This window comes from Heterodontus francisci, chromosome 7, assembly GCF_036365525.1.
Source record: "Heterodontus francisci isolate sHetFra1 chromosome 7, sHetFra1.hap1, whole genome shotgun sequence".
In the NCBI taxonomy this organism is placed as follows: Eukaryota; Metazoa; Chordata; class Chondrichthyes; order Heterodontiformes; family Heterodontidae; genus Heterodontus; species Heterodontus francisci.
Genome location: NC_090377.1, coordinates 6,103,729 through 6,131,124, shown reverse-complemented (window position 1 = coordinate 6,131,124; position 27,396 = coordinate 6,103,729). Strand labels below are relative to the sequence as shown.

The 27,396-nt window shown below is 45.9% G+C and overlaps 1 protein-coding gene across 15 annotated transcripts in view; it reads left to right on the top strand.

Annotated features, from left to right (window-relative positions):
• The window catches only part of tns1b (tensin 1b), a 939,527-nt gene that overhangs the window by 519,928 nt on the left and 392,203 nt on the right, over positions 1-27,396 (top strand). For 14 of the 15 annotated variants that reach the window (XM_068034709.1, XM_068034713.1, XM_068034718.1 and 11 more), the window contains one exon: positions 22,829-22,867. In XM_068034709.1, the coding sequence (XP_067890810.1) occupies positions 22,829-22,867 (39 nt within the window). Of the gene's footprint in view, positions 1-8,346; positions 8,365-22,828; positions 22,868-27,396 lie in introns of those variants that run through there. The other variant, XM_068034726.1, reaches the window with a different exon arrangement.

Sequence of the window (27,396 nt, the reverse complement as noted above, 5' to 3'; positions counted from 1 at the left end):
GATATTGACTCTCACTGGGGTACTGTTCCACACTCACTAACTCTCACTGGGATATGGGTTCTCTATCTTCGTCTCTCACTCTCTTATGTCTCTGATTCTCTGCTCCCTCTGCCTTTCAGACCCTGAACTCTCGATGCTGCTGTGCACTTTTTCTGTTTTATGTTCTGATTCTCTCTGACTTCATCTCTGTTTCAGGCTATCTCACTGTGTTTTCCCTGACTTGATCTCTTTCTGTGTTTCTCTCTCTCTCGCTCTATGTTTCCTTCTCCAACACTATCTCTCTGCCTCTCCCTTGCCCTCTCATCGTTGCTTTATTTATACCCATATATAGTATTTTGTTGTTAAATCTCAGTCCGGGTGCCAGTATGCAGCTCACTTCCAGTAATGCTGGTGTGAGAGTCTGCATCACAGCAGAGACAGTTCAGGAGGCAGGCTAGCTCACGATATACAGATGGAAAACCCTCTTTACTGACTGGCTGGGACTAAGGTAGGAGAGCAGCAGCTGATGTTCTGAATGTTTACCATGGTACTCTAAGATCTGTTAATCAGGAGTAGGTGAAATGGAAAGTTCAGTGGGCGCAGGATTGCATCTCTGAGAGATGTTTGTGAAGTCACTCTGGAGCCTTTTTGTTCTGTTAGGTTGTGTGTGCCGAGTCTTTAGTCCTTGGTGTCACTGTCTCAGTCTTGGATTGGATTGTTGAAGTTGCGACATGGCTTCATTAATTGTGAACTGTCGCTGGACTGAATGTTTTCCTTCCTCCCACATCAGCCTTCAGTTCATTACAGTGCTTCTCAGGTGTTGAAGGGGTGGGGCAGTCCCCTGCCCCTGGCTAACAGACACAGGATTCAAACTGGGATCACCAGTGACTGACAAGAACTGTTCCTCTTTCTCGTGGAGCTACAGGAATCTATTAATTGATATTTTTTTGGATACTAAGGGAATCCAAGGATATGGGGATTGGGTGGGAAAGTGCAGTTGAGGTGGAAGATCAGCCATGATTATTTTGAATGGTAAAATAGCCTCGAAGGGCCGAATGGCCTGCTCCTGCCGTGGCATAGTGGTATTGTCACTGGACTAGTAACCCAGAGACCCAGGGTATTGCGCTGGGGACATGGGTTCAAATCCCACCACAGCAGAAGGTGGAATTTGAATTCAATTAATAAATCTGGAATTATAAAGCTAGTCTAATGATGGCCTACATGTGACTCCAGACCCACAGCAATGTGGTTAACTCTTACATGCCCTCTGAAATGGCCTAGCAAGCCACTCAGTTGTATCTAAGTGCTAGCAATGTGGGTGTACCTACCCCACATGGGCTGCAGTGGTTCAAGAAGGCAGCTCACCACCACCTTCTCAAGGGCAATTAGGGATGGGCAATAAATGCTGGCCTGGTCAGCGACGCCCACATCCCATGAATGAATAAAAAAAAAAATTCTCATGTTCTTACATTTCCACCTTCACCCCACCCCACTATTCGCCCCTCTGCTACTCCACATATGGAGGGACAATTGCAGTGAAAGGGCAAAAGGGGATCACCCCTCCCCCCAACCTCAGCTAATTGTGTCCTATTTTGGAAACTCGCTGACCATGCAGAAGGGAGAGATTGCGAGGCTCGGCAATCCACCCTACTGCACTCAAGCTGACAATTGGGTCAGAATCTAACCTTTCACCTTTGGGAGGAGGAATCACATCCAGCACAGACGGAGAACCAATGCCAATCCGGTCATTCCGAAGTCAATAAAAACCCTTCATGATGGGACGCAGACATTGATGGGGACAGTGTCGAGGGAGCTTTACTCTGTATCGAACCCTGGGAGAGTTTGATGGGAACAGTGTAGAGGGAGCTTTACTCTGTATCTCACCCTGGGAGTGTTTGATGGGAACAGTGTAGAGGGAGCTTTACTCTCTATCTAACCCTGGGAGTGTTTGATGGGGACAGTGTAGAGGGAGCTTTACTCTGTATCTAACCCTGGGAGAGTTTGATGGGGACAGTGTAGAGGGAGCTTTACTCTGTATCTAACCCTGGGAGAGTTTGATGGGGACAGTGTAGAGGGAGCTTTACTCTGTATCTCACCCTGGGAGTGTTTGATGGGGACAGTGTAGAGGGAGCTTTACTCTGTATCTAACCCTGGGAGAGTTTGATGGGGACAGTGTAGAGGGAGCTTTACTCTGTATCTAACCCTGGGAGAGTTTGATGGGGACAGTGTAGAGGGAGCTTTACTCTGTATCTAACCCTGGGAGAGTTTGATGGGGACAGTGTAGAGGGAGCTTTACTCTGTATCTAACCCTGCAAGTGTTTGATGGGGACAGTGTCGAGGGAGCTTTACTCTGTATCTAACCCTGGGAGAGTTTGATGGGGACAGTGTAGAGGGAGCTTTACTCTGTATCTAACCCTGGGAGAGTTTGATGGGGACAGTGTAGAGGGAGCTTTACTCTGTATCTAACCCTGGGAGAGTTTGATGGGGACAGTGCAGAGGGAGCTTTACTCTGTATCTAACCCTGGAAGTGTTTGATGGGAACAGTGTAGAGGGAGCTTTACTCTCTATCTAACCCTGGGAGTGTTTGATGGGGACAGTGTAGAGGGAGCTTTACTCTCTATCTAACCCTGGGAGTGTTTGATGGGGACAGTGTAGAGGGAGCTTTACTCTGTATCTAACCCTGGGAGTGTTTGATGGGGACAGTGTAGAGGGAGCTTTACTCTCTATCTAACCCTGGGAGTGTTTGATGGGCACAGTGTAGTGGGAGCTTTAATCTCTATCTAACCCTGGGAGTGTTTGATGGGGACAGTGTAGAGGGAGCTTTACTCTGTATCTCACCCTGGGAGTGTTTGATGGGGACAGTGTAGAGGGAGCTTTACTCTCTATCTAACCCTGGGAGTGTTTGATGGGGACAGTGTAGAGGGAGCTTTACTCTCTATCTAACCCTGGGAGAGTTTGATGGGGACAGTGTAGAGGGAGCTTTACTCTGTATCTAACCCTGGGAGTGTTTGATGGGGACAGTGTAGAGGGAGCTTTACTCTGTATCTAACCCTGGGAGAGTTTGATGGGGACAGTGTAGAGGGAGCTTTACTCTGTATCTAACCCTGGGAGTGTTTGATGGGGACAGTGTAGAGGGAGCTTTACTCTGTATCTAACCCTGGGAGTGTTTGATGGGGACAGTGTAGAGGGAGCTTTACTCTGTATCTAACCCTGGGAGTGTTTGATGGGGACAGTGTAGAGGGAGCTTTACTCTGTATCTAACCCTGGGAGTGTTTGATGGGGACAGTGTAGAGGGAGCTTTACTCTGTATCTAACCCTGGGAGTGTTTGATGGGGACAGTGTAGAGGGAGCTTTACTCTGTATCTAACCCTGGGAGTGTTTGATGGGGACAGTGTAGAGGGAGCTTTACTCTGTATCTAACCCTGGGAGTGTTTGATGGGGACAGTGTAGAGGGACCCATTTTTTTCTTTTTAAAATTTTTTTTTGCCATTTTTTTGTGATGGTGGGACTGTCCTATGGAGAGAGATTGGGGAAACTGGGCCTGTATTCTCTAGAGTTTCGAAGAATGAGAGGTGATCTCATTGAAACCTACAAAATACTTAAAGGGATAGACAGGGTAGATGCAGCTAAGATGTTTCCCCTGGTTGGGGAGTCTAGAACCAGAGAACACAATTTCAAAATAAGGAGGAAGCCACTTAGGACAGAGTTGAGGAGAAATTTCTTTACTCAGAGGGTTGTGAATCTTTGGAATTCTTTACCCCAGAGGGCTGTGGAAGATCAGTCATTGAGTCTGTTTAAAGCAGAGATTGACAGATTTCTAAATACCAATGACATAAAGGGATATGGGGATAGTGTGGGAAAAAGGCATTGAAGTGGATGATCAGCCATGATCATATTGAATGACGGAGCAGGCTTGATGGACTGAATGGCCTACTCCTACACTATGTTCCTATATTCCTATGTCACACCACATGGCCCTAACACCTCTGATAGATGCATGCAATGGACCATCAGTACAAAGTTGCTCTCCCGCCTCCTGCAGAACAATATCTTCAACAACAATTTATATTTATATAGTACCTTTATTGTAGTAAAATGTTCCAAAGTACTCACAGGAGCTTTGCCAACAAAATTTGACACCAGGGCAGTGAACAAATAGGGAAATTGGCTTAAAGTTCGGTCGAAGAGGTAAGTTTTAAGGATTGTCTCAAAGGTCACAGGCAGCAAAGTTTTGAATGATATCAAGTTTATGGAGGGTAGAATGGGGATATCTGACCTGGAGAGCACAGGAAAAGTCAAATCAAGAGGTAACAAAGGCATGAATGAAGATTTCAATAGCAAATGAGCTGAGGCAGGGGCAGAGTCGGGCAATGTTACAGAATTGGAAATAGGTGGTCTGACTGAAAGTGTGGATATATGGTCAGAAATTCATCTCTGAGTCAAATGTGACACCAACTTTGCGAACAGTCTGGAACTGCTTCTGACAGTTACCAGGGAGAGAGATGGAGTCCGTGGATGGGAATGGAGTTTGTTGCGGGGACTGAAGACAATTGCTTTGCTGTTCCCAACACTTAATTACAGGAAATTTCTGCTCAGCTAGTACTAGACGTCAAACAAGCAGTCTGACAATTTAGAGACAGTGAAGGGGTTGACAGAGATGGTGGTGCTGTAGAGCTGGGTATCATAAGCATACCTGTGGAAACTTGATGCTTTATTTTTTGGATGATGTTGCTGGGAGGTAGCATGTGGTGTTGGAGCAGGAAGAGAAGCCATTGCAGGAGGTTCAATGGACCAAACCTCTTTTTCACATCTACTGTATAGACTCCCACTGTACAAAACCTCCTCACACCCATTTTCATTGTACAGAATCCCAATTGATCAAATTCTTCCTATTCACTCCCTTCTCATTGGAATTTGATATATCAAACTTATTCCAATTCACAGCCAATGTATCAAATTGCCAGCTTCCCGTGTAGAATATCCTGAATTATTCACTTCACTGGAATCTTGGACCTGCTGCTCTGTTGATTCAGGAACACTACATTTAGTAAGATAGAGGGCACAGATCATTATTGTGGACTGGTTCCTCAGACTCAGAATAACCTTCATTTCTCAAAAGGATTAATGAGAAGGAAAACTTCCTTTTGTATCTTTATAGTTTCTGATCATTCATGCTTACTCCTTGTTGAAGTTGCTCTATAGTTCTTCCAGTGACCAAGTGACACTATTTAATATCATACATACTAAGTCTGGTTCTTCATCGAATTTTACACAGTGGGGAGGGGGCTTTATATTTTATTCTTCATTCCTGGGATATGGGCGCACTGGCAAAATCAGCACTTATTGCCCAACCCTAGTGGCACTAAGAAAGGGGGTACAGTAGTGTAGTGGTTATGATAGTGAGCTAAAAATCCAAAGGCCCGGACTGATGATCCAGAGACATGAGTTCAAATCCCACCACAGCAGCTGGGGAATTTAAATTCAATTAATTAAATCTGGAATTGAAAAAAAAAAGCTAGTATCAGTAATGGTGACCACAAAACTACTGGGTTGTTGTAAAAAAAAAACATCTGGTTCACTAATGCCCTTTAAGGAAGGAAATCTGCCGTCGTTACTGGGTCTGGCCTACATGTGACTCCAGACCCACGGCAATATGGTTGATTCTTAACTGCTCTCTGAAATGGCCTAGCAAGACACTCAGTTGGAATTTAGAAGAATGAGCAGTGGTCTGATTGAAAGATATAAAATCCTCAGGGTTCTTGAAAGGGTAGATGCTGGGAGGATATTTCACCCGTCTGGTGAGTCTAGAACAAGAGGTCACAGTTTCAGAATAAGAGGTCAAGCATTTAGGACTGAGATGAGGAGAAATGTCTTCGCCCAAAGGGTTGAGGGCTTTTGGAATTCTCTACCCCAGAGATCTGTGGATGCTCAGTCGCTGAATATATTCAAGATAGTGATCGATAGATTTTGGATACTAAGGGAGTTCAGGGATATGGGGGTGGTCTGGGAAGGTGGAGTTGAAGTAGAAGTTCAGCCTTAATCATACCGAATGCTGGAGCAGCTCAAGGGGCCGAATGGTCAACTCCTATTTCTTAGGTTCTTATTCAAGAAGGCAGCTCACCATCACCTTCTCAAGGATAATTAGGGATGGGAAATAAATGCTGGCCTTGCCAGTGACACCCTTACCCTGTGAATAAATTAAAAAAGGTGGTGGTGGGCTTTCTTCTTAGGTTTGTGTGGCAGAAGTGCAGTGACAATGCTATTAAGGAGAAGTTCCAGGATTTTAATCCAGCAGTGATGAAGGAACAATGATATATGTCCAAGTAATGATGCTGTTTGACTTGGAGGGGAACTTTCTGCTGGAGGAACCTTGGTGAGTTGCTGCAGTGTGTCTTGTAGATGGTACACACTGTAGCCACAGTGCACTAGTGGTGGAGGGAGTGAAGGTTTAAGCCTGTGGATGGGATGCTGATCAAATGAACTGCTTTGCCCTGGCTACAATTGACCTGTGTGCCAATAGGTGAATAGGAAGGGGTTTGATCCATTGGAATTCAGTACAATGGGAGTTAATGGGAAGGGGTTTGGGTTATACTGTGGAAAACCAGTCAGACTGATTACTGCCAGAGTATTACTATCCAGTGAAACCTGCTGCAAAATATATGTGTTAAGAGGAAAGACAGGACATGAGAAACCTATTGGGTTCAGCTGCGAAGCCTCCCACTGTCAATTAAGCTCATTGTCTAAGTTGAGGCTACTGGACCCTCCAATGTGAGGAAGAACATTCCGAAAGGGAGGAAGGGAGAATGCTGGAGAAAGAGCATGGCCAGTTAGTGACGCAGGTCTGTCCCTCAATCATTCAGCCAGTGACTCAGTGTAAACACAAACAGGAAACACTCAGCACAGACTGTGCAGCAATCTGATTAGATTACTGGTTGATATAGATAGCAGGCTGTGAATTCAACAAACCTAGAGTCCGAGTCAGCTTTTAAATCCTGAGTGCTTGGGGATATTCTATACTAGAAATTGGAGATTCTTTACAGTCGGGGTGAATAGGATGTGGTTTAATACATTGGGATTCTGTATAGTGGTAGTGAATGGGAAGAGATTTGACCCATTGATTCTGTGGAACGGGACTGACTTGGAAGAGGTTCGATCCATTGGAATTCAGTACAATGGGAATGAATGGCAAGAGGTTTTGTCCATTGGGAATCCGTACAATGCGAGGGAATGGGAAGGAGTTTGATCCACTGGGATTGTGTACAATGGGAGCGAATGGGAAGGGGTTTGATCCATTCAGATTCCGTACAATGGGAGTGAATGGGAAGGAGTTTGATCCACTGGGATTGTGTACAATGGGAGTGAATGGGAAGGGGTTTGATCCATTCGGATTGTGTACATTAGGAGTGAACGGGAAGGGGTTTGATCCATTGGGATTGTGTACAATGGGAGCGAATGGGAAGGGGTTTGATCCACTGGGATTGTGTACAATGGGAGTGAATGGGAAGGGGTTTGATCTATTCGGATTCCGTACAATGGGAGTGAATGGGAAGGAGTTTGATCCACTGGGATTGTGTACAATGGGAGCGAATGGGAAGGGGTTTGATCCATTGGGATTCCGTACAATGGGAGTGAATGGGAAGGGGTTTGATCCATTGGGCTTGTTTACAATGGGAGCGAATGGGAAGGGGTTTGGTCCATTGGGATTCCATACAATGGGAATGAATGGGAAGGAGTTTGATCCATTGGGCTTGTGTACAATGGGAGTGAATGGGAAGGAGTTTGATCCATTGGGCTTGTGTACAATGGGAGCGAATGGGAAGGGGTTTGGTCCATTGGGATTCCATACAATGGGAGCGAATGGGAAGGGGTTTGATCCATTGGAATTCAGTACAATGGGAATGAATGGGAAGAGGTTTAGTCCATTGGGATTCTGTACAATGGGAGTAAATGGGAAGGGGTTTAGTCCATTGGGATTCTATAAATTTGGTGGATGTCCATTTATGTTCATTGATGAGTGCTATTTATTATCAAAGTAAATAACATTGTACAAAGTACAAGCAGAAATATCTTGGGCACGTTTCAGCAAACATAAGAGAAGGAATGTAAAGTATGCCCAACCAAGCCCGCAGGGGCACGTAGTTAAGATAAGGCAGAGAGAGCCTGCCGTGCCTGGCCCAGTGTTTACATCTCACTGCAGTCAGATCTCCTGTGAGGACCCTCGGAGTGAAGTCCTGCTGATGTGAGAGTGGAACGGAAAGATATAGTGAGAGGGCACTGTCCAACTCACATTGCCCTGTCTAGTGGAAAATTGTGATCCTGACATCAGTGAGTAACAGACACATACCAAGGGCAGTCCAATGTGTCTGGGGACCATGCCTGTCTCCGGTGAGTTTACACCATATCTCAATCTTTTTAATACTTCCACAATGTAACTTTCTTTCCTCTCACTCCTCCCTGTATTCAGCCTGTTATTTACTGCTCGATGGGAGATCTGCTGACCTGCCCACATGTCATCAATGATGGGTTGTAGCTGATTACAAGGCATTGCCTTTGCACTGATTCATCTTTGAATCTGGTCCCTCATGTCTCTGTTTTCTCTCCACCTTTGCCTTCCCTTTTCTTCATCTCTCTCTCACCCTCATTCTGTCCCTTCCTGTACTTCTCTCCTTGTTACCCTCTGTAGGGTAAATCCTCTAACTTTACACTCACCATTTGGAGGTTGGGGCTCTTTCCTCTCGAAAAGAGAAGACTGATGAGTGAACTGATAGAGATCTTTAATGTTATGGATGAGTTTGATAGGGTAAATGTAGAGGTGTTTCCACTTGTGGGGGAGACCAGAACTAGGGGCCATAAAGTCAGTCACTAATAAATCCAATCAAGAATTCAGGGAGAAACTTCTTTACCCAGAGAATGGTGAGAATGTGGAACTCACTACCACAGGGAGTGGTTAAAGTGAATAATAGGAGAAGTTAGACATATGAGGGAGAAAGGAATAGAAGAATGTGTTGATTGGATGAGATGAAGCAGGATGGGAGAGGCTTGCATGCAGCATAAACACCGACACAGACGCTTGGTAATACGGAAAGGCCTGTTGAACAGCAGCTAGAAACAGTGACTTCAGAAGAAGAGTAGGACAAGGGGGAGCTTTGGGGGGGAAGAGAAGGACTCAATTTTTTCTGGGCATTTGACAGGCCTGAAATGTTATTCCTGTTTGGACTGTTGCAAAATGTAACAGAACATAATGAAGCACTTAAAGCAAGCAAAGCATCAGAACAGAGCCTGAGGGAGAAACCATCAAAAGTCGAGCCACACGCTGAACTCATCCTGCTGCCTGACGTTTGACCCGTCTGTTTTGACAGCAAGAGTTAATAAAAGCAAAAATGCTGGAAATACTCAGCAGGTCTAGCAGCATCTGTGCAGAGCGAAGCAGAGTTAGTGGTGTTCTGATGAAACGTCACTGACCGAAAAGTTTAACTCTGCTTCTCTCTCCACAGATGCTGCCAGACCTGCTGAGTATTTCCAGCATTTCTTGTTTTTATTTCAGATTCCCAGCAGCTGCAGTATTTTGCTTTTATTTTAATCAGAACAGAATGTCTGTTTGGTTTTCAATGTATCTATGAACATGGAAGTAAGTTCTGAGGGTTGGCTAACAATGCACATTGCTTTGAATCAACCCCAGTACTAATTATAGCACTTTACTATTTGCTTCCTGTAATATCATGGCAGAAAGGGAAGTAAACTCCCTGATTTTGAGGTGTTTTTGGAATAATGCTCACTAAAGTAAACTATTATTAGTTTATCCCCTGATTGTACTTAACCGAGGAATGTTTGATGGGGACAGTGCAGAGGGAGCTTTACTCTGTATCTAACCCCCTGTGCTGTACCTGTCCTGGGAGTGTTTGATGGGAACAGTGTGGAGGGAGCTTTACTCTGTATCTAACCCTGTGCTGTACCTGTCCTGGGAGTGTTTGATGGGACAGTGTAGAGGGAGCTTTACTCTGTATCTAACCCTGTGCTGTACCTGTCCTGGGAGTGTTTGATGGGACAGTGTAGAGGGAGCTTTACTCTGTAACTAACCCCATTTTTTTTATGGGGACAGTGTAGAGGGAGCTTTACTCTGTATCTAACCTCATTTTTTTTTTTCCTAACCCCGTGCTGTACCTGTCCTGGGAGTGTTTGATGGGACAGTGTAGAGGGAGCTTTACTCTGTATCTAACCCCCTGTGCTGTACCTGTCCTGGAAGTGTTTGATGGGGACAGTGTAGAGGGAGCTTTACTCTGTATCTAACCTCGTTTTTTTTTTACTAACCCCGTGCTGTACCTGTCCTGGGAGTGTTTGATGGGACAGTGTAGAGGGAGCTTTACTCTGTATCTAACCCCCTGTGCTGTACCTGTCCTGGAAGTGTTTGATGGGGACAGTGTAGAGGGAGCTTTACTCTGTATCTAACCCTGTGCTGTACCTGTCCTGGGAGTGTTTGATGGGGACAGTGTAGAGGGAGCTTTACTCTGTATCTAACCCCTATGCTGTACCTGTCCTGGGAGTGTTTGATGTCTGAACATCCCTCCCTTCGATAAACAAGACAATGGAAATTGTTGCGCTTTCTATAACTGATTGGAACTGTTGCTCGACCTCTTGTTTTTATTCAGTAACTGTTTGCAGTGAATCTCTAGGCCATGACAGCCAGGAGACATGTAATTAGGAATTAATTTGGTTTAGTGGGGAAATGAGAATTAGAACCAGGCTGTTCAGGAGTGATGTCAGGAAGCATTTCTTCACAGAAAGGGAAGTGGGAATCTGGAATTCTCTCCCCCAAAATAGCTGTGGAACCTGGAGTCAATTGGAGCCATTGAGATTGAGATTGATAGGTTTATAATGGGGAACAGTATTGAGGGATATGGATAAAGGTGGAGAAATGGAGTTGAAGTCAAGATTGGCAAAGATCTAATTGAATGGAGAAATAGGCTCAGGGACTACTTGGGTAGCTCCTGTGTTCCTATCATCATCAAATAGTCCATAGATACGGAAAATTAAATTGAATTATTGAATGTGCCACGTTCTCACCAGGTGTCTCTCAGTTGTGCCCTCTTACATGGAAAGAAATGTAATGTTGCTGGAGGATCTTTCTGTTTTTTTGCTGTCTGAGGACCAGATACATGTGATTGGTACTGTTTTAGTTTAAGCTTGGGCCTGTACTGACCATCAGAGTGTCTATTCTTTGAGTGAAATCTATCTAGATAGTAACACTTATTGTATCTATGCATATACGACTGCTTGAGTGTAATGTTCCACGTTAGTTTCTGACTTTCCCTTGCTGTTATCGGTGATGTGAGTAGTAGACCCCTTAAAAAGTTAAATCACATTCTTCACAATCACACAAGCAGCTGTCAAAATTTCACACCAAAGACTTGAAACTTTAGGGCTCGTATGAGTCAGCCTGCCTGGCAGAAACTAGTGGTCAACATGGCCAGAGCTCTAGACCTCCTCTGATTTGGAGCATCCGCCACTGGCCATTTAAACTGATTGAGTGAGAGGGGCCTCCTGGCCGGAAGGCAGTTGGATCCGTCTATAAATATGCAGATTGATGAAATTATCAGGGCTCGATTGCTATTTTAGTCCCCAGGGACTGTACTGGAGAACCAGCAGCTTCTCCACTGGCCACTTGGCATCAAAAGGAACAGAGGCCAGAAATGAACAATCTCACATTTCTATAACTCCTTTCACCACCCCGGGATGTCACAAAGGGTTCCCAGACAATGAAGTACTTTTCAATGTAGTCACCGTTGTAATGTAGAATGCACAGCAGCCAATTTGCGCACAGCAAGCTCCCAAAAACCACAATGTGATAATGACCAGATCATCTGTTTTAAAGATGCTGGTTAAGGGATCAATATTGGTGCAGCTTACCGGGGGACTCTCTTTCTCTTCCAAATACCATCATGGATTTTTAACATCCAACTGAGAGGGCAGAAGGAGCCTCGCATCAATCAGGGTGGCACAGTGGCGCAGTGGTTAGCACCACAGCCTCACAGCTCCAGTAACCCGGGTTCAGTTCTGGGTACTGCCTGTGTGGAGTTTGCAAGTTCTGCAAGTTCCACCGGGTGCTCCGGTTTCCTCCCACAGCCAAAGACTTGCAGGTTGATAGGTAAATTGGCCATTATAAATTGCCCCGAGTATAGGTAGGTGGTAGGAGAATTGAGGGAAGGTGGGGATGTGGTAGGGAATATGGGATTAATGTAGGATTAGTATCAATGGGTGGTTGTTGGTCGGCACAGACTTGGTGGGCCGAAGGGCCTGTTTCAGTGCTGTATCTCTCTATGACTCTAAATAAAAAGAGAAAGTGCTGGAAATACTCAGCAGGTCCGGCAGCATCTGTGGGGAGTGCAGCTGTAACAGTGCAGCACTCCCTCAGTGCTGACCCTCTGACAGTGCAGCACTCCCTCAATACTGACCCTCTGACAGTGCAGCACTCCCTCAGTACTGATGCTCTGACAGTGCAGCACTCTCTCAGTACTGACCCTCTGACAGTGCAGCACTCTCTCAGTACTGACCCTCTGACAGTGCAGCATTCTCTCAGTACTGACCCTCCGACAGTGCAGCACTGCCTAAGTACTGACCCTCCGACAGTGCAGCACTTCCTCAGTACTGATCCTCCGACAGTGCAGCACTGCCTAAGTACTGACCCTCCGACAGTGCAGCACTCTCTCAGTACTGACCCTCTGACAGTGCAGCACTCCCTCAGTACTGATCCTCTGACAGTGCAGCACTCTCTCAGTACTGACCCTCTGACAGTGCAGCACTCTCTCAGTACTGACCCTCTGACAGTGCAGCATTCTCTCAGTACTGACCCTCTGACAGTGCAGCACTCCCTAAGTACAGATCCTCCTGCTCTCACCCACTGGCCAGCACATGTTTCCCACTGATTTCAGCCAGAAGACTGATGGGGCTGATACACCTGAGGCCTGGGATCTTGCAGTGTACAAATTAACTTAGACAGCACCTTCCAAACCCACGACCTCCACCAACTAGAAGGACAAGGGCAGCAAATACATGGGAACATCAAGTTCCCCTCCAAGTCACACACCATCCTGACTTGGAACTATATCGCCATTCCTTCACTGTCGCTGGGTCAAAATCCTGGAACCTCCTTCCTAACAGCACTGTGGGTGTACCTACCCCACAAGGACTGCAGCGGTTCAAGAAGGCAGCTCACCACCACCTTCTCAAGGGCAATTAGGGATGGGCAATAAATGCTGGCCTGGCCAGCGACGCCCACATCCCAGGAATGAAATATTTTTTAAAAATGCTTGTTTTCCTGCAATACAGCAGTGACTGCACTTTACAGTATTTCATTGATTATGAAGTACTTTGGGAAGCCCTAAGGTCATGAAAGGTGATATGGAAATGCAAATATCTTTGTTTCTCCCTCTCACTTACTTCTGGGAAAGCAGCATGTGATTACAGGCTGACCAATGACAGGTGTCCCTAGATTTATGCAACACGCGTCACAATGCAAGCTGTAGTTTTTCTCTTTCTTAAATAAATGCTTCTGTGATTATTCTCCTGTTCCGCCAGCTTGTATATCTCCCACTTGTGTTAGCCGAGGGGAGTTAACTTATCTATGGGTTCCCTTGCAGGGCACCAGAGAAAGAACCCAGTCCCACAGGGCAAGGCACAAGGGGAAGGGCCCAGTCCCACAGGGCAGGGCACCAGGGGAAGGGTCCAGTCCCACAGGGCAGGGCACCAGGGCAAGGACCCAGTCCCATAGGGCAGGGCACCAGGGGAAGTGGTCCCCAGTTTTGTGGTTTGAGCTGTATATGTTGTGATGTGTCTTGGTTTCAACACAGTGTGAATGGGGTGAAGAGGAAAAGTGAATTGGACAGGGAATTTGGAATTTAGGAGAGGCAAGAGAGGAAAACTAAGCAGGGTCGGATCAATAAGAGAGAGAGAGATAGAAAGGTTGAAGTAGTGTATTTTCTACAGGTGTCTCAGAGTATTGACCTGCACGGTGTAGGAGGAGCCATGTTTGACAGCTGCTCTGTGCTACATCAGATGATTTCAGTGGGGGTAATAGTGGAGTGTAAGACTTACTGTTAGCCTTATAGATGGTGTCTGCTGTCGACTGTGCTCCGTCAGGCAGAGCGGAGAGTTTGTGTGAACTCGTTACCACACAGAGGTGATAGCGTAGATGTGTTGAAGGGAAAGTTAGAATATGCCATGAGGGAGAAAAGGAATAGAAGGTTTTGCTGATAGTGTTACCTGGTGGGAGAAGGCTCGTGTGGAGCATTAACACCAGCACGGACAAATTGAACTGAATGGCCTGTTGCCATGCTGTATAATTCTTCGTGAGACTTCCAATGTTCAAACAACCGACCGACCCTCATTTCGGAGATGCAACAATGACTTATTTCAGTTGAGAATCACAGGCTTCAGGAGAGATTTGAGGGTCAAAGTGGAGAAACGACATCAACAACTTATATTTATACTGTGTTTTAACATAAATAAAATGCCCCAAAGTGCTTCACAGGAGTGCTATAAAACACAGATAACACCAAGACACAGAAGGAAATATTAGGTCAGTTGACCAAAAGCTTGGTCAAAGAGGCAGGTTGTAAGGAGAGGTTTAAAGGAGGAGAGAGAGGTGGAGAGGTTTAGGGAGCTTAGGGCCCAGGCAGCTGAAGGCACGGCAGCCAATGATGGAGCGATTAAAATCAGGGATGTTCAAGAGGGAAGAATTTGAGGAGCAGAGTGTCGGAGGGTTGTGGGGTTGGAGGAAGTTAATGGTTACAAATGGGATATATCCCTTCATGTTTGCCGCCTCGAGGACTTCTATGTTGGAGATGCGGTCCTGCCACCTGATGCCAAGTATTCTCCGGAGGCAGCGAAGATGGAATGAATTGAGACGTCGCTCTTGGCTGGCATACGTTGTCCAGGCTTCGCTGGCATAGAGCAAGGTACTGAGGACACAGGCTTGATACACTCGGACTTTTGTGCTCCGTGTCAATGCGCCATTTTCCCACACTCTCTTGGCCAGTCTGGACATAGCAGTGGAAGCCTTTCCCATGCACTTGTTGATTTCTGCATCTAGAGACAGGTTACTGGTGATAGTTGAGCCTAGGTAGGTGAACTCTTGAACCACTTCCAGAGCGTGGTCGCCAATATTGATGGATGGAGCATTTCTGACGTCCTGCCCCATGATGTTCGTTTTCTTGAGGCTGATTGTTAGGCCAAATTCATTGCAGGCAGCCACAAACCTGTCGATGAGACTCTGCAGGCACTCTTCAGTGTGAGATGTTAAAGCAGCATCGTCAGCAAAGAGGAGTTCCCTGATGAGGACTTTCCGTACTTTGGACTTCGCTCTTAGACGGGCAAGGTTGAACAACCTGCCCTCTGATCTTGTGTGGAGGAAAATTCCTTCTTCAGAGGACTTGAACGCATGTGAAAGCAGCAGGGAGAAGAAAATCCCAAAAAGTGTGGGTGCGAGAACACAGCCCTGTTTCACACCACTCAGGATAGGAAAGGGCTCTGATGAGGAGCCACCATGTTGAATTGTGCCTTTCATATTGTCATGGAATGAGGTGATGATACTTAGTAGCTTTGGTGGACATCCGATCTTTTCTAGTAGTCTGAAGAGACCACGTCTGCTGACGAGGTCAAAGGCTTTGGTGAGATCAATGAAAGCAATGTAGAGGGGCATCTGTTGTTCACGGCATTTCTCCTGTATCTGACGAAGGGAGAACAGCATGTCAATGGTCGATCTCTCTGCACGAAAGCCACACTGTGCCTCAGGGTAGACGCGCTCGGCCAGCTTCTGGAGCCTGTTTAGAGCGACTCAAGCAAAGACTTTCCCCACTATGCTGAGCAGGGAGATTCCACGGTAGTTGTTGCAGTCACCACAGTCACCTTTGTTTTTATAGAGGGTGATGATATTGGTATCGCGCATGTCCTGGGGTACTGCTCCCTCGTCCCAGCACAGGCAAAGCAGTTCATGGAGTGCTGAGAGTATAGCAGGCTTGGCACTCTTGATTATTTCAGGGGTAATGCTGCACTTGAGATGGCTTGGCCATGTGAGCCGCATGGAAGATGGCAGGATCCCCAAAGACACATTGTACAGCGAGCTCGCCACTGGTATCAGACCCACCGGCCGTCCACGTCTCCGCTTTAAAGATGTCTGCAAACGCGACATGAAATCCTGTGACATTGATCACAAGTCGTGGGAGTCAGTTGCCAGCGTTCACCAGAGCTGGCGGACGGTCATAAAGACGGGGCTAAAATGTGGCGAGTCGAAGAGACTTAGTAGTTGGCAGGAAAAAAGACAGAGGCGCAAGGGGAGAGCCAACTGTGCAACAGCCCCGACAAACAAATTTCTCTGCAGCACCTGTGGAAGAGCCTGTCACTCTAGAATTGGCCTTTATAGCCACTCCAGGCGCTGCTTCACAAACCACTGACCACCTCCAGGCGCGTATCCATTGTCTCTCGAGATAAGGAGGCCCAAAAGAAAGAAAAGAAAGAATATCCCTTCATATTAATTACTCCCTTTCAGTGTGTGAGACAGAGCCAGCACAGATTTGTAAAAGATAGATCATGCCTGACGAACCTGATTACATTTTTTGAAGAGTTAACTGAAATAATGGATCAGGGAATGTCTATAAATGTTATTTATATGGATTTCCTGGAGGTAATTGATAAAGTCCCTCGTAGGAGACTGTTAGTTAAAGTTGAAGCTCATGGAATTAAAAGTAAATTATTGACCTGGTTAGGAGATTGGCTGAGTGGCAGGAGACGGAGAGTCGGGATAATGAGCAGATTCTGTAATTGGCAGGATGTGACTAGTTGGGTAGAAGGCGGGTTTGCTGGCAGTACCAGGAGTAAAATCTGAAGACAGCACCTCGAGTTGACTCCCTGACACATTCCCGCCTCTGGGCGATCTCGCCAGGGATGGGTTCAATGTGGCAGCGGTACCTGTCCAATCAGGACTGCTTTAGGGACCAATTGGAGGGAAAATGCTACAGCCGACGGGATCTTCCTGATGTTAGTTGGGCCCCCCACCCACTGAGGTCGAAGCTCGGCAGGTACCTGGAGGCTGTCTCTCGATGGCAGGCCAGAGATTCATTGACACCCCCTCTGCATCCCCATCACGGAGCCGCAGGGACCAGAGGGCCACAGCGGTGGAGGGGTTTCGCCCACCCCCTACAAGAATGGCCTGACAGCTGTAACCATTCTTCATATTAAAATTTTCATAAGGCTTCTGAGACGGCCTCCATTTTGTGATGCCCTTGCGGTCTCCTACATTCTTCAGCAGTCCCCACCACTGCTGGTGAGGCTGCCGGCCATCCACAGCTTCAGGCCCTGTGATTGGACCTCCTGCCTCGGGAACTTACCTAATTGGATGGTGAACACAGAGGTGGCCTCTAACTTGGTTGGCTGCTGTAAGGTTGCAATGCCATGTGACCTGCCGACATCATGGGGGTCTGCACCTGCTTTTGGTCCCGAGGGCAAAATAATTTCAGAGGTGGTAACATTCCGCCCATGGTGTCCCACAAGGATCTGTGTTTGGGCCTCAACTATTCACCGTATTTGTTCATGACTTAGATGATGGGATAGAAAGTCACATATCCAAATCTGCCAATGACACAGAGATAAGTGGCATTATAAGCAGTGTAGATGGAAACATAAAATTACAAAAAAATATTGATAGATTAAGTGACTGGGAAAAACTGTGGCAAATAGATTTCAATGTTGCCAAATGTGAGGTCATCGACTTTGGACCTAAAAAGGATCAAACAGGGTACTTTGTAAATGGTGAAAAGCTAGTGTTATGACCCAGTGAGAAAGGTGTCTAGGGGGTCGCTCTCAGTCTTCACCTGGTCTTACCGTAACAGGGTTTAATTTTAAACACACCGTGTTTTTAGCTCCCCCTTGGTGAATCCTTGTTCACCACTTTCCTATTATAAGGCAAAGAAACCAGCACAAACAGGTTTTCTTAGGTTTAAATAAGAAAGATTGAAAATTATTAAACTTAATCTCTAATTCAGTTGATGCCCATGGATACACAACGTGCCCACGCTAGCATGCATACATGATACACACATGCAAAGAGAGGCAGAGAAGAGCAGAAGAAAAAATAAAGTGAAAAGGTTTGAGGCAATATCAAGTTCTTCGAGCTCACTGCAGAGTCCTTGATTGTAGGTAGATCTTGCTTTTTGTTGGGGCCCAGTATTCTTCTTAAACCTTGTTCGTTATGGGAGACTTTTCTCTCTTGGGGTTCATGTGTCTTCAGTGGATTCAGAGGTTTGTGAGAGAGAGATGGGAGCAGACAGGAGAGATCTTCTCAGTCCAGCAGCAAACAGACACTGTCAGTTCAAACTCAGTTCGGAAAAACCCAGGTTGCCAAGCACTTCTTGGATTGTATCACCTTAGCAGTCTCTGGAATGCTCCTCTTCCACGCAATACCTGGTGATCAAGGTCCATTGTGGGTTGAATGTGTCAGGAAATGGTCCTTTGTCCTTCCAATCACTGTCTGTTAATATGCAAATATATTTTCCAACCATGGCTGATCTGTTTAACCAGTCCTTTCTTCACTCCAGTAACAGTTTAATATCAATGTTCATGACAAAATTAATGTGCCTCATTCTTGGCAGGTGGGGGCCAAGCATGACCCTAGAAACAGTGGAGATCCAAAGAGACTTGGGGGTCCAGGTACACAGATCATAAAAATGTCATGGACTGGTACAGAAAATAATCAAAAAGGCTAATGGAATGCTGGCCTTCATATCTAAAGGACTAGAATACAAGGGGATAGAAGTCATGTTTCAGCTCTACCCTGGTTAGACCACACCTGGAGTTACTGTGAGCAGTTCTGGACGCCACACCTTAGAAAGGATATAAAAACAGAAACTGTTCAAAATACTCAGCAGGTCAGACAGCATCTGTACAGATAGAAGCAGCGTCAACATTTCAGGTTGACCGAAAGGCTTTTATTTCAGATTTATAGTATCCATAGTATTTTGCTTTTGCCTGAAGAAGGATGTATTGGCCTTGGTGGGAGTGCAGTGTAGATTTACCAGAATTATACCTGGACTCCAAGAGTTAAATTGCGAGCAGAGATTACACAAACTAGGGTTGTATTCTCAGGAATTTAGAAGGTTCAGGGATGATTTGATTGAACTTTTCCCAATATTATCAGGAACTCATAGTGTAGATAGAGAGAAACTATTTCCACTCTTTGGGGAGTCCAGGACTAGGGGGCAGAGTCTAAAAATAGAGCCAGACCTTTCAGGATTGAAATTAGGAAACATTTCTACACACAAAGGGCAATTGATTCTAAATCAATTGTTAATTTTAAATCTGAGATTGATAGATTTTTGTTAATCAAAGGGATTAAGGGATATTGGGCAAAGGCAGGTTAGCCATGATCTCACACTGGTTAGGCTACAGTTGGAGTATTGTGTACAGTTCTGGTCAGCACATTACAGGAAGGACATAATTGCTTTCGAGAGAGTACAGAGGAGATTTACAAGCCAGGGCTTGAAAATTGCAGCTATGAGGAAAGATTGGATCAACTAGGGTTGTTTTCCTTAGAACAGAGGAGGCTGAGGGGTGACTTAATTGAGGTGTACAAAATTATGTGGGGCCTAGATAGAGTAGGCAGGAAGGACCTGTTCCCCCTAGCAGAGAGGTCAATTACCAGGAGGCACAGATTTAAGGTGATTAGTAGAAGGATTAGAGAGGACATGAGGAGAAACTCTTTCACCCAGAGGGTGGTGGGTGTCTGGAATTCACTGCCAGGTACGGTGGTGGAGGCAGAAACCCTCAACTCATTTAAAGGTACCTGGACATGCACCTGAAGGGCTGTAACCTGCGAGGCTATGGGCCAGGTGCTGGAAGGTGGGATTAGATTGGGCGGATAGTTTTTTCAGCTAGCGCAGACACACTGGGCAGAATGGCCTCCTTCTGTGCTGTAATTTTTCCGTGGTTCATTGAATGGCAAAACCAACTCGAGAAGCTGAATAGCCTCCTCTTGTTCCTATGTTTGTCTTCTCAACTAACAGAGACTTTGGCAGAGGAAGTGATACAAGAGGGTGGTGGCAATGGCTGAGGAATGTAAATAAAGAACAGTCCTGCATTTCTCTGCACTTGTATCTACAATCGGAGCTAAACACCTTGCCTGTGATAAACCAAATGCCAAGTTCTAGAGGAAAGGTTCACGAAATACAAGTTGTACTGAGCTACAGAGAGTGTTAATATTGTCCAGGGTGGCCTTCACAGCCAACAATTCATTTTTCTTCCACTGTACCACCCTGCCAAGCTCACTGCCTTCACTAAATCAAAAGAGTGAACTCAAAAATATGTTCCAAACATTTACATAACACATGGGCTGCTCTCCCAGTACCTTCAGAAACTATTTTCTTGCGTGTCTAGCCTTATATGGTGGTTTTTGATCTTGACTTATTTGCGTGAGTGACTCAGAAGGAAAAAGGTTATGTTTGTTTGTGAATTAAAAAGTATTTTGGCTGCCCTGTCAGCATGTTGCCAGGCCAAGTGCTTTTGAACATTTCACAGTCTGTGTGTGCAAATGCATGGCTCGGCGAGGTAGAGAACATACTAACGCAAAGATCCCGGAGCTTGTGTTCACCATCTATGTTGAATTAATTGGTCTCAGCCAATGCAGGAGTTGCAACTCTACAATTGGCCCAGAGTTGAGGCAGGTTGGGAAGGGAAGGTGAGTGTATCCACTGGCTGGGTACCCGAGTGTGTGATGTTGGATGAGGACATGTTTGGGATCTGCTTCAATGACCGGTCTTGGATCTGGCACTTACTGTCTGGGCTCACACACGATGAAAGAATGAAAGAAAGAACTTGCATTTCTATAACTCCTTTCACAACCTCAGGATATCCCAAAGCACTTTGCAACCAATGATGTACTTTTGAAGTAAAAACAAGAAATGCTGGAAATACTCAGCAGGTCTGGCAGCATGTGTGGAAAGAGAAGCAGAGTTAACATTTCGGGTCAGTGACCCTTCTTCGGAACTGAGTTCTTCTTCGGAGTTTTGAAGAAGGGTCACTGACCTGAAACGTTAACTCTGCTTCTCTTTCCACACATGCTGCCAGACCTGCTGAGTGATTCCAGCATTTCTTGTTTTTATTTCAGATTTCCAGCATCCGCAGTATTTTGCTTTTATTATTATGTACTTCTGAAGTGTAGGCACTGTTGTGATGTAGGGAATTGCAGCAAGATCCCATAAACAGAAATTAAGTAATAACCAGATAATCAGTTTTAGTGATGTTGGTTGAGGGATAATTATTGACCAGGACAACACAGAGAACTTCCCTGCTCTTCTTTGAAATAGTGCCATGGCGAATATATTTTTTGGGTGAGATATTGACGCTGGCTGTTGCCTATTGAGCCATACACCAGCAAGAGCCTGGTTCAGGCTCATTGACTTACGTACAAAGGAGAGCCAGTGTTTTCAGGAGAGAGGGGGAATCTGACAAAAATAAATGTATTCAGGAGGGCAGTGATCATGAAGCATCGTTGTGTCGTTCCCATTCATTCTGAGATCAAGCAACAGCACACCGTTGATATCCTTTGGATATTCATTTCTCATGGCTCTGATAACACAGACGTTTGGGAATGCTGCCTAGTTAATGTTTGGGTGAGTTGAGGTTTTGAAGAAGTGGGAGTGGGTCTATGAACTCATAATCTTTTGACTCACAGGCCAGCATAGCCATTGAGTCATGGCTGACACACGGACCTCAGATTAATGGTAAGGTTGGTACTGATGTACAAGAAGAATGAGCTTGCCATGTTTAGCTGACTTTGTCTGAAGACTCCCAGCACAGTTCTTATGAAATGGGCCACATCAACTGTTTAATTTTTCCCTTTGACCTTGGTTAGAGTTTTTGGTGAGAATGCCTGCCTCTTGACTTCATTGGAGACGTGGCTGGAAAGCAGACTTGAGTTCCCCATCGCCCCCAAGCAGCCAAGACATCAGCCCAGAGTTTTAACCAAGCAGAACAGTGCTGCAAGTTAACTGGGTGATTAGTGGATCCAGAGGCACTTTGAGCCCAGTTCAATCTACTCTTTTGCCCCATTGTATCCTGTGTCTTCACCCCTTGTCCAACACTGACTGCAGCTTAGAAGTTGACTGACATCTGGATTGTCCATATGATTTGGTCTCTTTTGTGGGCGGGGGGGGGGGGGGGGGGCTGGGGTGCGGTACAGGGGGGTGCCGGTGGGGGAGAAAGCCAGTGTCAGAGAGGCTTCACCCAAGGAGCCAATCCTAGCCCAACAAGCTACTTGTAAAATGTAAAAGAAAGAGAATGATCCTGACCACAATTTCTGTGTGTTTGTTGTACAGTGGATCACTTCAGAACTTCCGACCAGCTCTTTTCGTAGCTGAGGTGCAAGATCCTTTGTCTGCCTCACTCTCTTTACTTTGAAAAAATTATTGCATTTCTATAGCACCTTACACAGCCTCAGGGCATCCCAAATAGCCAACAAAGAACCTTTTGCAATGTAGTCACTTTTGCACTAGAGGAAATGCAGCAGCTGATTTGTGCATAGCAAGATCCCACAAACAGCAAATGGAATGTGACCAGTTAATCTGTTTTTGGTGATGTTAGCTGAGACAGTGCAATAAACCTTTGTGTCAGCTCAGTGAGGATGAGGGAGAAGGATCAATGTGTAACATTAAGGATTTGGAGTTTAGGAGCACAAGAGATGAGAGGTGACAGGAGGAACTAACCAGCATTGTATTGATAAAGGAGAATGGGTTTAGAGACATTCAAAGAATGAGTTTGAGTCTTCTGTTCATTACCCATCTCACCTCACATCTTTCTTTTCTTGCAGGTCACAACCTTGTGTGCGCCTCCTGTCAACTATGAACTGGTGAGTTTGCATCTCTACTTAGTCTCAGTGCCATTGGGGTTTATGCATCAGTGTTGGATAGAGTAGGAGTCTGTGAGGGGCAAGGTATCCCCATCAGGCTCCTGAGTGTTGTGTCTCTGATGAATCCTGAGTAATGAGGGAGATTACTAGTCCCTGCGTAAAACAGAGTTGATATGCTTCCAAGTGTCCCAATTGTTTTCCAAAAGAGAAACAGTGAATGATTATATTTTTATTTTATTCCACCCTCCCAATTTGATCCCCCTCCCCCCCAAATTCACCGAGTGTTGTTGGGATACAGGACCCCCACTTCCAGCTGCCCCCCGTAGCTCATGCAATTGCCCAGTGTTCATGGTGAACATAGACAGTGAGTGTTGGGAGAGTATTTTATCATCTGGATCAGGCTGAAAATGTGTTACACATCTAACAATGCCTAGCACCAATTCATCCCAACTAAAGGCCGACTCGGGTCTGCAAATGAAACACGACCCGAGCCCAACAAAACCGCATCCGACTCGAGCCCAACCCGGCCCGAGTCCTTTCATTTTTTCCCACGCCCGACCCAACCACTGGAATGTTCAGTTAACCGAGCTTCCATTTTTCACTTTTTAAGCTTGTGCAGATAAGCAACAAAACCTGCAACTGGACTTGAAAGGTTGTTGAAAAAGTACATTAAGATTGGAGCCACGTACTGGGGGTGGTGATAGAGCGTGTCTGGCCCGGCCTGACCCGAGCCGAGCCCGAATGCCGGACCCGGAAGAGCAACCCGACCCAACCCAAACCCAACATGTGTCATCGGGTCCCGTCGGGTTCGGGTCGAGTAGCCAGGCTCTAGTCCCATCAATGTGACTTGATTGAACCCAGATTTCTGAAACACCTGAAAACAAGAAGCAAATTGTTGATGTTATTTTTTATTTATTTCGGGATGTGGGTGTCACTGGCACGGCCGACATTTATTGCCCTGAGAAGGTGTTGGTGGAAGGTCTTGAATTATTGCTTTGCTTTGATATGACTGAGAAGCTTGTTCGGCCACTTCAGCGGGCAACCAAGAGTCACCCATGTTGGTGTGGGACTGGAGTCACATACAGGCCCAGACTGGGTAAGGACGGCAGGTTTCTTTCCCAAAGGACATTCGTAAACCAGTTGGGTTTTTACAACAATCCGACAGCTTCGTGGTCACTTTTACTGAGACCATCTTTTTATTTTTAGATGTTTTAAATTAAATTCAAATTCTCAATTGCACCATGGGAGCACGATTTTAATACGTTGATGAGGTGTCCCACTTTTCCTGGGGTCACCTGTTTAATACCACACACGACCACCCACTCCTGAACCCCACCCCCTGACCATCTCCCTTTAAGGCATAGGGACAGGGGATGAATATTGAGGCCTTTCATTCTAATTAGAGATGGACAATAAATGCACTCTCACCAGTAACCCCCACATCCCGATTCTCAGTGACGCATTGGCAGGAAACATTTCCATAGTACATTGCTGGCATGGACTCAATGGGTCGAATGGCCTCCTTCGGTCTCGTTATGACGCTGACTCTATGAGTTCCTTGTGTGCTGTTCCGACTGAGTATGTCACTAGGTTGTAGGGATTCGTTGTGATTAAAACTAGGTCTCCTGGGTCTCTAATTCATCTGAAAGTCACCTTTAAACAAAGAAAGAAGCTACTGTTTGCTTGAAGTTACCTAGTAAAATATTCCCAAATATATCTGCCGGAGTAGGTGGTGGCAGTTGTGTAGGAAGTGAATCTGGACTGAGAAACAGTGAAGAATGGCACAACATGTGAGAGAGAGCAGGCTCCGCGGTTTTCAGACACTGCACTGGAGGCAATTGTGGAGGAGGTGGAAAGCAGGAGAGATGTCCTGTTATCACAGGGGCCTAGGAGGCCCCCAACACCAACACTGAAAATACAATGGGAGCAGATAGCCATGGAGATGAATGCCAGGAGGGGTAAGCCCCAGGGACCTAGATGTAGTGTGACAAGAAGTTCAATGATCTCATACGTGTGGTCGAGGTCAGTGAATGCATCTTCAAATGCCAAATCCTACCAACTGCACCACGAGTCTCAGACACTGCTCAATTCACCACATCCCCATCACTCACCTTCCAACAATCTCTATCAAGCAGGATTCATAGTTAGCAAACATATCCCTTTCCCCTTCCTCACACACTTAACACTGCTACAACAACTACAACAACTTACATTCATACAACACCTTTATCATAGCGAAACGACCAATGCACTTCGCAGGAGCATTATGAAACAAAGTTTGACACCAAGCCCAATAAGGAGATATTAGGGACAGATGACCAAAAGCTTGGCTAAAGAGGTACCTTAAAAGGAATATCTGAAAGGAGGAGAGAAAGGCTGAGAGGTTTAGGGAGGGAATTTCACAGCTTGGGGCCCAGGCAGCTGAAGGCACGGCCGCCAATGGTGGAACGATTAAAATTGGGGATGTTCAAGAGACCAGAATGGAGGAGTGTGGGGATCTCGGGTAGTTGTAACGTGAAGACAACAGAAATAGGGAGGGGAGAGATTTTGGAGGGATATGAAAAACCAGGATCAAAATTTTAAAATCAGCGCATTGCTTAACCAGAAGGCAATATAGTTCACAAGCATCGGGGTGAAAGGTGAACAAAATTTGGTGTGAGTTAGGATGCAGTTTTGGACGACCTCAAGTTGATGGAGAGGAGAAGATGGGAGGTCAGCCAGGAGCGTGCTGGGAGAGGCTGGAGTCAGGAGCTAGGGAATGGAGTTTGTGGTGTGGACTGAAGACAATGGCTTCAATCTTCCCAGTATTTAGTCAGAGTAGTGGATGTCAGAAAGGCAGTCTGACAATTTAGAGACACAGGAGGAGTCGAGAGAGGCAGTGGTGATGCAGACCCGGATTTGTCTATCACTGTACACGTGCTGAGATGGTGGAGTCCAATGCTGGGTCTTCTTGGTGAAGCTGCTCAAGGACATCCTCCAAGTCCAATTGGAGTCTCCCCAAGTGAAATTCAGCAGTCTTTCACCAGCCTTGCTACAGCCACTGGGGTAGCACTGTGTAGGAGCACTAGGACAAGCAAAGCACATGTAATACAGACACTAAGAAAATACACAAGGATTATTAGTTGATTTTTGTATGCAGTATGGAATGATTTGATTTAAAATTTGGTTTGCAATGTTTATTTTGTGCTGGCTTTTGTTTTTGCATTGTGGCCAAGTGGATGTGGTGATGGTCAGTAGCAGAGGGAGGGTAAAGTGTGGGGCTGTTGGTGAGTGGGGAATTTGGGGATGCAGTTACTGGGATTGCACTGGGATGAGTTCCCAGACAGCCCATAGAAAGGGGCAGTCCAGGTTTCCTCCTCTTTTTACGACTGAGGTGGGAGGAGTCCCATTTCTCCACAGGTCACAACATATACTTACATTTTCCCACTTACCGATATAGTCAATCATATACTCTATTTTTCACAGAATAAAACAACCAGGTTTCTTGAATAAACAACAAAATTATCAGTTTATTATAAAACAAGTCTTAACCAGTAATGAAGTAAAGCATAAACACACTGATTGAAATATTACAGTTCCCTTTTTACCTTGAGCGGCAACTGGTGACACTGTGGTGCTTTCGTGAGGATGAGAGCTACGTGGAAAGCACGTTTATAGATGTGGTCACCCCACAGCTGAAGAGGATGTAGGGAGAGGGGGAATAGGTGACCACCAGGCAGTCGAAAAAGAATCAGGCAGGTAGTGCAGGAGACAATAGTGCATTTCACTCTCCAACAGCTATTCAATTCTGAATACTGAGGAAAGTGATGCTTCACCTGGGGAGTGCAGCCAGAGTCAAGTCCATGGCACCAAAGGTGGCTCAGCTGCACATTGGGGTACAGGGAAGACTGGAAAAGCCATAGTGATAGGTGATTCAATAGTCAGGGGAACAGACAGGTGTTTCTGTGGCCGCAGACACGAATCCAGGATGGTGTGTTGCCTCCCTGGTGCCAGGGTCAAGGATGTCACTGTGCGGCTGAGCATCCTGAAGGGGGAGGGTGAAAAGCCAGTAGTCGTGGTCCACATTGGAACCAACAACATAGGTAGAAAGAGGGATGTGGTCCTGCAGTCAGAATTTAGGGAGCTAGGTAAGAAGCAAGACCTCAAAAGTAGTACTCTCTGGATTACTCCCAGTGCCACATGCAAGTGAGTATAGAAATAGAAGGGTAATTCAGATGAATGCATGGCTGGAAAGTTGGTGTGGGATTTAGATTCCTGGGACATTGGGACCAGCTCTGGGGGAGATGAGATCTGTTCAGGCCGGACGGGTTGCACCTGAACAGAGCCGGGACTGAGTTCCTTGCGGGACGTTTTGCTAGTGCTGTTGGGGAAGGTTTAAACTAGTTTGGCAGGGGGATGGGGACCTGAGGGTAGACTCAGCTGGGACAAAATCAGAAATTAAAATGGAAGGTGGAAAATTAATGGATGAGTCTGGAAGACAGGAAACGAGGGTTAGAAAATAGAAAAAAGGAGTTTGGCAGTGCTCAAGG